Source organism: Myxocyprinus asiaticus, chromosome 37 (assembly GCF_019703515.2).
Source record: "Myxocyprinus asiaticus isolate MX2 ecotype Aquarium Trade chromosome 37, UBuf_Myxa_2, whole genome shotgun sequence".
NCBI lineage: Eukaryota > Metazoa > Chordata > Actinopteri > Cypriniformes > Catostomidae > Myxocyprinus > Myxocyprinus asiaticus.
This window is the reverse complement of record NC_059380.1, coordinates 13,481,134-13,494,941: the sequence shown is the minus strand read 5'-3', so window position 1 is coordinate 13,494,941 and position 13,808 is coordinate 13,481,134. Positions and strand designations below refer to the sequence as shown.

The 13,808-nt window shown below is 36.8% G+C and overlaps 1 protein-coding gene across 1 annotated transcript in view; it reads right to left on the bottom strand.

Annotated features, from left to right (window-relative positions):
* LOC127428076 (chemokine-like protein TAFA-4) overlaps positions 1–13,808 on the bottom strand; it is a 77,760-nt gene that overhangs the window by 38,779 nt on the left and 25,173 nt on the right. Inside the window, exon 4 of the mRNA XM_051676140.1 lies at positions 6,197–6,352. Within this exon, the coding sequence (XP_051532100.1) occupies positions 6,197–6,352 (156 nt within the window). The remainder of the gene's footprint in view (positions 1–6,196; positions 6,353–13,808) is intronic.

Genomic DNA, 13,808 nt, shown 5'->3' with positions numbered 1-13,808 from the left:
TATAGGACTGGCTTAGGTCTTATCCTCTGAAGATTCTGATTAAGTTTCTTTCAGACTCTTGTAGGGCTCCTATGTGGATTTTCACTGATGCTGTAAAGATATGTGAATGGGTAAAGTGCCCTCCAATGGCCAAACTGAAAAACAGCACAATACACTTTCATTATACAATCGATTGCAGGAAAGTCATCATTGTTCAATTGTTTGAACCCGTTGAATCGTTTACCACATTTTATAATAATATACTGTATGTCAACAAAATTCTGAAATTGTACAAATGGAATGGAAATCATGTGACAATTTTTTTAAACAAATCAAAACTGTTATATTTTAGCTTCTTCATATTACAGCTCTCTCAACAACCAGACAGACAGACAGTCAGACAGACAGACAGACAGACAGATAGATAGATAGATAGATAGATAGATAGATCGATCTGACTTCCCACCTAATAAACAAGCCAAAAAAAAAAATTCTACAGCAAATAGTTTTCCTAAACAATGTATGTCCACATATGTGGACAGCGGGACTAAGTTGTGAAATTTTAAGTAATACCAAGATATAGAAAGTAATCATATAGTTTATTATGTGCCCAGGAGTGTTGGTTATTCAAGTTTTTGAGACATTACAGCTGATTTTCTATAAAGCTGAATAAATCATTATGATTAAAAGTAATGGTCAGCATCATCAAATAATTGTCAATCTAGTTAAAATAACAATTTGCATTTTAAAATTCTAAATCTATGTACTGATTATCATTGTCCCATGTCTGCCAAACATATTGAGTGGTCCAAACGTCATCGGCAGCCTGAAACTGGACTTTTGGTTGGATTTTAGGAGTGAATGCACTTAGCTGCATAGAAAGCTTTAGGATGCACCCTTGCTCCCTATTTAGTGAATGACTTAACCTCCAGTGTGCTGTCTGTCTGCACTTTTCTCAGAACGGTTCAAAATGCACCTTATTTTCATTCTAACTCCATATAATGCCCCAGAAAGCAACATTTTTCAGCTTTTGGATAAATAAATTTATTCTTGTAGGATCTCATGGGCTGAATAATAATTAACTTCCATGCTCTGAGGCCCCTGGAAATTCCTCAAAAGCCATAAAACTAAGAGCTGGCAAAATGGCTCCTTAAAGTCTAGTATGACCCAGCTAAATGAGATAAGGATGACCATCTGTATAACTTAATCATCTTGATAAACAAGGGCAGATCTGTCCGAACACACACTTGGAAATCCACCACCACTGAAAAACACATTCCAAGAGAGAGTTAAAGAACCGTCGCCCTGGAAACCCATGAAAAGCTAAGATACTCTATTCTGGACAATAACCAATTTGACACACTTAAAATGAGACATTTCCTGAGGAATGCCTGGCCATCATATGCTAAAACTCACCCAAGACAAAAAGAGCTTGATGACTTGAAGAAAGCAGGCTTTCTTTGAAAGGAATCCTTGGTATTATCTTTAGTAGGACAAACTAATGCTCATAATTTGAAATGTACAAATGAAATTTGTACGTGTATGCAAGTGTTTCTCAGGACATCTCATCTTAATCTAGGAACTTTGACACAAACGCAAAATTTACTGTAGTGTAATTTTATCCTGCACCTAATCTGCCAAAGTGCCTATAACGCTCATTCAAGGTTTAACCCTCAGGGGTCGACAGACGCGCCGGCACGTCCTGCTGGGTTTTTTTCCTCATAACAGCGGAAACAACTTAAAATACTCCATAATTTGTGGACATACAGATAAGTGTAAGACATCATTAGAGACTGTAAAGGGTCTTATTTTATTTGTGTACACTCACAATGACAACAAAACCTTGTGCTTTTGTAAAATAAAGAAAATAAACGGGGTGCTCTTTCAGCCGTCTCTGTCTCCGCGAGCATCTTTCTGAAACATGTCACAAAAATGAAGTGAAACTCCGCGAATACTTATCAGACAAACATGAAACATATGTCTAAAGAAAGCTTAAAATGTCTACTTTTAAATAAAACAATTCAAATTTAAAACAAATATTCTCCTGCAATGTAATCTGTATGAAACAAAGTGATGTATAGTTTCTCCTGGCTCAGCTCATTATCGCTAATGTGATCCCACCCACCAACAGAGCGTGCTATTAATACGGTAATGTGCTGAGGCGGTCTATGCAAATATGCAAATGGTAAATGCCCCCACAATAATGCCTTAAAAAACATAAAGTTCATCATCAGATTCATTCACTTTCCTGCGGGTTTCGCAGATGGCACGCTACACAGGTGAGGAAGCTCTACAGATGGTCCTGGATAGTGATGAAGAGGAAGAAGAGCGGGACTCCGACGATAAACGTTTACATTTTGAAGAGCGACTTGATCCAGCCGAGGATACAATTCCGAATGAGTAAGTAATTTAGTTTTACTAACATTAGTCGACATGCTATTTCATATAAACATGTACAAATTTTACTAGCTGGACTATTTCCAGACTTGCCAGCCAGAATTCAGAGTATTGACATTTGAAATATGTCCTAATAGGCAAGATTTAGTTACATTTAAATGTTGTTTCGGCTAAAGCAGGTATTTAAATTGCATGCTGTATGATATCAATATGATATGTAATATGATATTAAAAATAATATGAATGTTTAGATTATATTTTAACTAGTGTTTATGCTGCCTCATTATCGTTAATGAAGCTTGTGCTTGCAAATATCTGTTCGGGTGTAAATGTGCAAAATGTGCTGTAAATATGCCCATATTAGAAAATCAGCATATTAGAATGATTTCTGAAGGATCATGTGACACTGAAGACTGCAGTAACGATGCTGAAAATTCAGCTTTGATCACAGGAATAAATTGCATTTGACAATATATTCAAATAAAAACAGTTATTTTAAACTGTAAAAATATTTCACAATATCACTGTTTTTGCTGTATTTTGGATCAAATAAATGCAGCCTTGGTGAGCAGAAGAGACTTCTTTTAAAAACATTTAAAAATCTTACATATCTAAAACTCTTAAACGGTAGTGTAGGTCTAAAGTTTTTAAGTAATGTCTTTATGTAAAGATGTATACTCAGATTACTTCTTTTAACAAACTTGATTTTATGAATAAGCTACAAACAATACATTCAATCATTAAGTCTCCTCACATTCATTCTCTCTCAGGGGAGGGGTCTTTGTCTCCTCAGATGTGAATCACATCAATATTCATGATCATCCAAGCCTCCTCGCATATGGCCTTTCTAACACTAAAAGTGTCTTACAAAAGTTAAATGACTATACTGTTTTGTATGAATGAATGATCAAGATGGTTTTCACATCATTTTTGTACAACATGTTTTTTTCAACTTTTGAGGAGATACGGTCCCATTTTCCACATATGTGGACTTCTTTATCAGCATGCTGATGCATGATAAATGAATGGATTTTTTTAAAGCGGCATATCAAACTAAACTAGAGACGCTACTCTTTACAACCAAACAGGTTTCAATCAAAAAACTTAAAGAGGTTTCATGGGGGCCTGGGTAGCTCAACAAGTATTGATGCTGACTACCACCCCTGGAGTCACGAGTTTGAATCCAGGGTGTGCTGAGTGACTCCAGCCAGGTCTCCTAAGCAACCAAGCTGGCCCGGTTGCTAGGGAGGGTAGAGTCACATGGGGTAACCTCCTCATGGTCGCAATTAGTGGTTCTCGCTCTCAATGGGGCATGTGGTAAGTTGTGCGTGGATCGTAGAGAGTAGCATGAGCCTCCACATGCTGGGAGTCTCCACGGTGTCATGCACAACGAGCCACGTGATAAGATGCGCAGATTGACTGTCTCAGAAGCGGAGGCAACTGAGACTTTTCCTCCGCCACCCGGATTGAGGTGAGTAATCGCGCCACCACGAGGACCTACTAAGTAGTGGGAATTGGGCATTCCAAATTGGGGAGAAAAAGGGGATAAAAAAAATAAAATAAAAAATAAAGAGGTTTCTTACCAAAGGCACTCTTGTTGGCGTTGTGCCCATATGAGCACTTCACAAAAATCGACGTCATGCTGTTGTGTCACGTGACGTGCTGCACCAGAAGTTTAACCCTTAAATGAAAGTGTAGAGTCTTGTAAACAGTATTCATTCGGTTTTAATTCATTTAAATTATGTGCTGCATATAGTGAAGCCAAAATACAATGTCCACACATGTGGATCTCAGGATATGACAGCATGTTTTGATACGATACGTATGAGCCTCTGCTTGTTTTATGTACTTTTATGTACTCACTCAAAACTGGCTTTAGGCACATGGGAACTGTGGCATTGAATTGAAGCCATAAAATGTGACATCAAGCATTTTGTCATGCTACACCACTACTTGTTGAAAAAATTGCTTGTTTCTTGAAATGCTACACATTTTGAAACCAGCTGAGTTACTGACACAGTACTGAAAAATGAAGTTAGTAGTGTCTCTACTTGTAGTTAGCTGCTCCTGAGTCCTGACTTACACTGCTATGTGTATTAGATATTCATGAACTTGAGGATAGGTTCGTCTATGACCTTCCTCCTGAGGGGAGTTCCTGGGGAAGAAAAGGAGACTGATGGCCTGAGGGATCTAGAGATCCAGCAGTGTTGATAGAGAGCAATGACCCTCACCTCTCCCTCCTTCACTGGAACAAACACAGGTCAATCATATTGACTCTCCCTCTTATATCAGCACAAAGCCAGCATGACCTCTCATGTGAGCTCACACACTGCCTTTCTAACTCGCTTTCTTTTATTGTCTCGGTCTCTGTATATGCACATTACGCATTAAAATATACAGTCAATCCGCATCCCTTATCAAATGTGAATACATTAATTTACCTTTATGCATGTATACTTCTGTCCTTTTTATTGTTCTTATATTCAGTTTTCTTTCCCAGGGAATTTCTGTCAGGTTCAGAAATAAACAGCAAAAATGCCACTGAAAGTGACAAAAATCTGTGTTTTAAAACTCATAGGGACCTCTCAATTTTTTTAATGACAGAAGCAGATTTTGCCATAGCATGCATTAATAAAAATGAATTTAAGTTCATGTAACTGTTGTTTAAACTGTTGTTCAGTTTGTATGTATCTGTGCGATGAAGTGTATTAAAGAATTATAACAAATGTAAAAAAAAAATTATATAGTATATATATATATATATATATATGCATATATATATATATATATATATATATATATATATATATATATATATATATATATATATATATATATACACACACACACACACACACACATACACCCAAACACACTTAGAAATTAACCTGGTCTTAAATGCCTCCAAAAGTAACAAAAAAAAGTCCCAGATATTTAAAGTGTCGAGGCCAAAAATTCCTGTTTACTTGTTTTTTATCATTCTGATACTTTTCCCGCCTCCATAACACAGTCTCATAACTTCATATCTGTGGAAAATATAAAATGAGCATAGGACCCATTTTTGTCATTACATGAAGTATAGTCAAAGAGAGCTGTGAAAGTCATAACATAGAATACCTCCCTTGGTGCAACCTCAACACTTTCTATTGGGGTCTTTTGTCTCAGGCGTCAAAGAAGACAAAGAAGAAAAATGGTTGCCAGCATTCGGCCTCTTGCCTTCATAACTAAAGAGTGCACGGCATGACCGTAGGGACACATTTAAAGCTCTTTCATCACCCAAACTGCACTCTCTTGTCCTAAACCTTTAGCCAATAGAGAAAAGATAGTGAGGAGGACAGTGTAGTCGTATTTGTCGTACTGATAACAGCTCTGACATACCTAATATTTTGCCTTTGTTTGTGAAAGGTGAAGTTGTTAAAATAATTGTTGATTTCAAAAAGGTTTCCCAGACACTCCTACTGCCTTTTAGCTCTATCCATAGAAATAAATGTAAATTAATAAATGTAGATTATGTGCAGCATGCATATTCAGTAAATATACTACTGATCATCTCCAGTAATCAACTAAAATAACAATAAGCCTTTTGATTTAAACATTAAGAGATAACCACTTGTGATCGGATCACCCGAGTTGAATGTTAATATTAGGTGTTAACAGGGCTGGTGTTAGAGTTGTATTTACACATTAAACTGTTTTTGTCATTTTCTAGAATTACAGTGTACTCCTACCTGTAGCCTACATTTAAAGCTATTAAAGATGATTGTGTGAACCAAAAGTACACATATAAAGAAGCATACATAAACACGTGAACAGTGCTTACCCTCCACACAAGACGGCTGGGCATGCGTCGTCCCGGCGACCTGGCCAGGAAAACAGGAGCATTTGACGGTCTGTGAACGTTCCTCAATCTTGTTCTTATTACAGCAGCGATGGATGGCCACAACCTCACAGGTTCCCTGCTTCACTTGGTACGAAGCTGAGGTAAGGGATGACAGATAAAAGCATAATGATGTTAGCATAACACTCCCTTAATCTCCTGTAAAAAAAATATATATATAATAATAATAACAAAAGGCAAATGTTTTGCTCTGTTTTAAAATGTGAGTGCTAAAGATAGATAGTTCGCCCAAAAATGAAAATTCTGTTATCATTAACTCACCCTGATATTTTTCTAAACCTGAGTGATTTTCATAAAATCATCAAAGATGATTTTACGCAGAATGATAGTCTTAGTCATCATTCACTTTCATTGCATAAAATGCAATGAAAGTGAATGGTGACTGAGGCTGTCATTTAGCCTAACATTTCTTTTGTGTTCCACTGTAGAAAGTAAGTCATGTGGGTCTAGAACAGCATGAGGGTGAGTAAATTATGTCAGAATTTTTATTTTTGTGTGAACTGTCCCTTTAACCTAGATATGCTGATGTTCTGTTTCCCAGCTAGAGAAATTGTAACATTAGCATGTAAAGTCTGTTCTGTCAGTTAGCAGCGCAAGAGAGAGAAAGAGTATGAGAGATCAAAAGAGAAAATGCCAACTTTATTTCTAGAAGTCCAGTTTACTGTATGTAAATAAACATAAACCTGGTTTGCTTTTGGATTTACCCTTAACTATTGATAATAATAAACCACACGCTACTTGAAAAAGGATGTATATTTAATGAGAGTGGCAGCATCTAACAAGCAGCTAAAGGGCTGCAAGGACCGAGTCTCCCCTCTCTCACTTCCCCTTGGCAGAGTTGTATACAGAATGAACACAGAGCTGTTCTCCTGTTCAGAGTGTAAATAAGAGACATGAGTGCTGAATCACAGCCAAGATTTGTCTTGAAGAAAAGTGGGCTTCTCAAAGCGGCATGGGGGCGAGTTGAATGTCAGGTTGTGGAATAATATGACTGAGCGAAACTCACTAAGACATGTTTATGAGCTGTTATAACAGGTGGCTAACAAAATAAACATCCAAACAATTTAAATCACAGAATGGACAAAGAAGCGGAGAGTTATTAAGTCCAAATATGCCAGCATTCCTTATATGTCAGTAAATAGACTGTCAGTGTTTACTTATACAGTATATTTATTTGTCGTATAACCATCTGTCCTGCTGTCATGAGAGAGAGAGTGGAGGGGAGCTGAACTGAGAGCAGGTGACATGGATTTGAGGTGAACGTTTATGAGTCAAGCGACATTGTTGGCAAACATCCATTTCAGAAAAGAACAAGACAGGTCTGAAATGGCTGTGATATTTAAATAAGGGGAAATGGAAAGAAATGCTTGGCAATACATTTAAAAGACATTCCAATGAAATGGAAAATAAGGTGAATACAGGTAAGGTGGGACAATTTAACTGGACAAGTTAAACTTAATCTTCTACCATTATTTTTTTATTCTTCCATTACTAAAAATTAGCATTAAGCATAAGATTATCCTAAACTATGGGATGACAATGATGTTGCCATTTAGATCATAACTTAAAAACAACACCAATGACCAGTTTTCAAGTGTAACACTTTACCTGCATTCACCCTCCGATAAATACACAAAGGCAGGGGTTAAATTGGGACATAAGTGTTGGAATACCAAAATCACTATTTGATTATTCTACATGTGAAATAGAGGTCTTCAACCCGACCCAAACTCGATGAGTTCCGACAAACCGTCTTGTTTTCCTGCTGGGTTTGCGTCAGTTTTTCAAGTATAGGGCGAGTTAGGGACTGTTCAAACATAATTATGTGAATGTCTGTTCTGTTACTGTTAACGTGCTGGACATACATCTTTGACTTCTTGCTTCTTTTGGCACACGGACTTACACAACAACACTTAATATTTACATTTACATTTTACATTTATTCATTTGGCAGACGCTTTTATCCAAAGCGACTTACAAAATAGGAAAACATAAGCGAATCATCTTGAGACAGTGGTAAGAAAAGTGCTGAATTACAAAGTTTCACTAGCATCAGAATAGTATTCAAAACAGAATAAAGTGCAACAGAAAATTTTTTTTTTTATTTTTTTTTAATGACTGGTTAAGTGCTCATGGAAAAGATGTGTTTTTAGTAGTTTTTTGAAGACAGAGAGTGAGTCAGCTTCACGGATGGAGTTGGGAATGTCGTTCCACCAATGTGGTACGATGAAGCTGAAAGTCCGGGAAAGTGTTTTGGTGCCTTTTTGTGTTGGTACAACAAGGCGACATTCCTTAGCCAACCGCAGGCTTCTAGTGGGCGCGAAGCTCTGCATAAATTATTTTAGGTATGCTGGAGCAGACTCAGTGACTGTTCTGTATGCTAGCATCAGAGCCTTGAATTTGATACGTGTATCAACCGGCAGCCAGTGGAGAGAGACAAGGAGTGGTGTAACTTTATGGTATATATTAATATACCATAAAGTGTCATTCACAGTTAAATAAATGAGCAAATCCCTGGGTTTAAAACCCACACCATACAGAGAAATAATCCAGCCAACCGCATAATAAAGCTCTTGGCCCTAACACTTTTACTCATTTCTGACTAAAATTTTCCACACACAGACAGGTGTCACCTCTTGGACACTCAAACAAATTCATCTGACAAATTCCCCTCCTGCCCAGGGGACTAGAACCACCTAAAATCAACAGGAAATGACTTTTTAAGAGATTGGCATAGGTTATTACACATTTATTACACATTAATAGATGCATATAAACACATGTATTAAGATATTAAGCTAATAATGGAAAAAAAAAATGTGCAAAATTAAGCTGGATCTGGCCCTTTTTACACACTTGGCAGCAGTAGCCATTTGTAAAATTATCCTTCGCGTCATTAAGCACAGTGAGCAGACCCTGGGGATAATCGGACAATTTTGCGTAGCTTCTCTTCTAGGATCCCAACACTGGAATTAACTGCTCAGTGTTCCACCTTAGCCATCTTGTTCTTGATTTTAAAGTGCTGTTATGATGGTCTCAGAGCAATAAATCTAAGATCAGCATAAAATCAAATAAGATTTCAAGCATGGCTAACAGTCTCTATCCCTGCCTCAGACGCATCTAGGTGTTGAGCTAAACACCTGCACCTTGAGCTGATGGGGCAGCCAGGCGATTGATATATTCTGACAGTGCGAGGTGGGTGAGCCTTTGTGTGATTTATCAAGAAGCATGTCTTTCTGCTGTCAATAGCCTGACTGACGTGTCAGCACCTAAAGGGCAGACATTTTGTAGCTCTCATTTAGGGAACTCAGTTGCTTAGGGCGGCAATGAGTGTACGAATTATGCATTAGGGTGCAATAAGACTGGAGCAGTGAAACTGTAATTAATAATGAACAAACAGAAATGGGTAAAAATGGCTGTTTACTAGTTTTAATCAAGTTACCATTCATTCCATATATAATCTCTAGTCTACTTGAGCCAATTAAAAAAATTTAAGGCAATTGGTTTGCATGCTTTTTTTAAGGTTAACTAATTACATTTTGCAAGGGTCTGTAAATTTGAGCTATTTTTAACTTGACAAACTGTTTAAAAAAAAAACACTTATGGCACAAGACGATAAAAAAAATAATTTAAAAAAAAAAACAGTAAGACTCAATGCAATGGTTATTCCTGTATCTGTTTGATGCAAGTCCAATATAGATAAAAAAATAGCACAGAAATGCAGAAGAATACACTTATGCCATCGCTTTTCTGCAAAGGTCGGTGTATGAGTTTATGTCGGTCAAGTGTCCTGTATGGAGTTACATTACAGCTATACAACTTACAGCAAATAATGCAATTTATAAGTCATTAAAAAGTTATTTAACTTTATAAAATGAAAGTTATTTGTTACTGTATTAATTTGTTATAAAGTTAAAGTTATAAATTAATTTATTGTTATTATTTGTTAAGAAGAAATCCTAATGTTTACAAACTATATTTGTATGTGTATTTTGTTTTGCCTCCGGAACAGTGAAAATATTACCAGCACATGAAAAAAAATGAACTAAATAAAAATGAGCAGGAAAAAATTGTTGTGCCCTTCAGTGGTTTGAATGGTTGAGCTGCCCTGTGCAGACACCTCATTTTAACACAGATCTATGTCCAATAAAACTCACTCAGCATAGACAAAACCCTTCTTTTTCCAACAAAGAGAAAGAAAAATAGAGAAAGAGAGATGGGTTTACAAAATACCTCTCTCTCTCTCTCTCCGCCAGCTTCACTTAGCATAAGCCCTTGCAACCATTTACAAGTTTCACAATTCCAAAATCATTCCTGTCAAAATTTCCGAGAGAAGATGATTCCAGCTGATCTCACAGTGAATTCGAAAACAGAAGGTTGACATATCTTGAGCTAAACTCGGTCTATGCTTGCCAAAATTTTAAGCACTGCCCCCAGTGGCCGAAGCGGGAAGTGTTTTTGAACGTAAGGCCACATGTAAGCTTCAGTTTCCCACACTGCTGACACAACACGCTTTTAGTCAGGCACAGGAGAAGGTAAACACTCTTGCAAAAATGTGAAGGGGCAGATTCACTAAACAGTTGCACCACTTTTGCACCCATAATCTATTTTAGCAGGCACAATCAGCACTGAAATTGCACTGTGTCTTGAGTATTTAAGTGAAGTCATTGTCATTCCTTTCCTACTTTTTATGTAAATTAGGCTCATTGTAGATTCCGCTTCACTCACAAAAATTGCCTTTTGTGATTTGCAATTTAGATCGCACTATTACCGCCAAATGAATGTAGGCGGTAAAATTAATTTTATTTAAAATAGATGTTTGTGAACATTTCCAACCAATCATTTCAGCAGTAATTAATTAAATAGTCAGCAAATGATGGAGAAGAGCATTATAACCTGGCATATATCCAGATATGCGGTGTCGTCAAGTGCATATCCTACATGTTTAAGAGATGATCCAGGTATCTGGATCACTGTGATGCTGTACAGTCCCGGCAGGGTGTGTCAAATACGGTGGTCTGAAGCATCCTCCACCATATACAGTAGTGCTCAGAATCGGATCTACTTCAGCAGTGATTTTGTGGGCGCGTTTGCGCCGTTGCCTTATCTGCATAATTTTATTAGTGAATCGGACACTAAAACAGCTCAGAGAGCACATGAAAAAAAAAACGGCACTTTTACTGGTCGCAATTCATTCTTAATGAATCTACCCCAAAATGTCTAATGGGAGATGCTGCTTGTCAGTAACTTGGCATAATGGGGCAAATGTCGGGGTACTGGAACATTCGGAAGCAACATTCTGACTTCATGTATGATCGTATTGGATAGTGACACTCTAGCACCGAACATCAGCAAATAGTTAAAAATGTGCTAATATCTCACACACCATGCTAAGGTATGTGATATGAATGTTTAAATTAGTCTAGGGTGTGAGTTAAACAGTCAGAGCTGATATCAGACATTGACAGTGGGATGTCATTGGGATGTGCTATTCTAATACTGATAATATCATTGGAGTTACAGCAATGCTTGTACATCAATTTTACTAAATTATTAAGCAATATCACAAGCAAACAATGAAGTGTCCAATTGCTGTTATACTAAATATCCACGCTCCAATCAAATGAAAGAACCAGAAGTAATTATGTTCAATAAGGCATGAACTAAAGTAAAGTTTTCTTCCAAGTAATTGTATTGCACCTTGCATAGTTTTTTCTTCATTGAAAGTAAGATCTTTTATGTGAATCCCATAAAAATTAAACCATAGCTAACAATTGATTCAATGTTTAAGAAAGGACATTCAGTTACAGAAGAAACTGACACGAGAAAATGTGCAATGTGAAACTAACAAGCTTCCTAACAAGATCACTACAGCAGCTGAAACCAACTAACATGTTCCACACACCTCCATTACTGTGGTCAGGTAAAAGCTCCAGGTCGTTGGTTCGCTGTTCGTTTTAATTTGGATATGTCAGATGTCATCACACGTTGGAACAACGTCGCATGGACGTTTGAAACTGTGTTTAATCTTTATGTCAAAAGTGAAACAATGGCAAACACTGGTGCTTACCATAGCACAGCATACATGACACAAAAGAGCTCTCCGAGTGGGTGGCCTTTGGTTCCAGGTGACTCACTGTGACATACTGTATGAAGGCTGGAGCATTGTGTTGAAAATGGCCACAAATGGCTCATGTGGGAATGAAGGTGAATATGTATGTGTGTACTCATTAAATGCAATACACAAGGAGACTTTTGTTGGCCTTCACTATTGCCTAAGGGCGTATTAAAGCAGACAGGAACATAGCCAGTCTCTGTTGTCTCTATTTGCCTACAAGCATGGACAAGCATGAGAGGACAGTGAGGACATGTAAGACAACATAAAGGGGGCGTTAATTGTAGTCTAGTTTCAGTGTCAACCATCTGTCAATGGCCCTTTGCCTTGTTTGGGTGAGATTCAGACCATCCATTTCCATTAGTGTCCATGTTCCGTCAGGAGAACTTATAACCCATAAATAACCCAACAAATAACCCATTACTACTTCTCATTCAGACTTACGAGGGGTTAGTCCTGTATAGGCATTTATAGAGCTTCAGAGTCACCATGTGGTCACAAATGGTACTGCAATGAGGATTTGCGTTTCTCAAGGAAAACTTTGTGTCAGTTAGTATGTGCAGACCAGTGTAAATATTAACTTTATTTAATATTACGTGTATTAATATACACTGCTGCAATTATTAATATACACCATAACATATACTGTACTATTATAACATAGCATACAATTTAATAACATAGTGTTTATTTCTAGTATAATTACATAGTTTAATAATATTATATATAGTACAAATAAAAATACACATACTGTATAAAAGGCACATTAAATGTAAAAAAAAACAACAAAAACAAAACAAAAACAACAACTTTGACTTATGATGGTTATTTTGTATCTTCTGCTTTAGTGTGTCAGCCAGTCGTATTCTTGATAATAATTTTTGTATTGTTTTCCTGTACAAATATCTAAAAATCCTTAAAACAAGATCCGTTTGATTTATCTTGTTTTAGAAACAACACTGCATAAGATATTTAGGTTTTTCAGAGAATGTATTTTTAACGTGTATTTTGTCTTACTGTACTGGCGGAGTTTTTATAGTCAAAACAAGTGAAAAAATCTACCAGTGCTGAAGAAGTAATCCAAAGTATTTAGAATATGTTACTGACCTTGAGTAATCTAACGGAATACATTACAAATTACATTTTACAGCATGTATTCTGTAATCTGTAGTGGAATACATTTCAAAAGTAACCCTCCCAACCCTGTAAATACACCACTACACATGCCCTCCACAACAGTCCACTTCTCAAAATTCAAAAAGCTTTTTTCAAAGTTTTATCCGTTCCGCCAAAATATTGAAAGCATATCCAGTGCAAATAATCACTTGAAAATGTTTAAGTCCTGACATGGCTGTTACGTCCCTAGAACTATTTTAAGTGTATTTTTTACTTGTGATCATTTGTTAATTACATCTATGG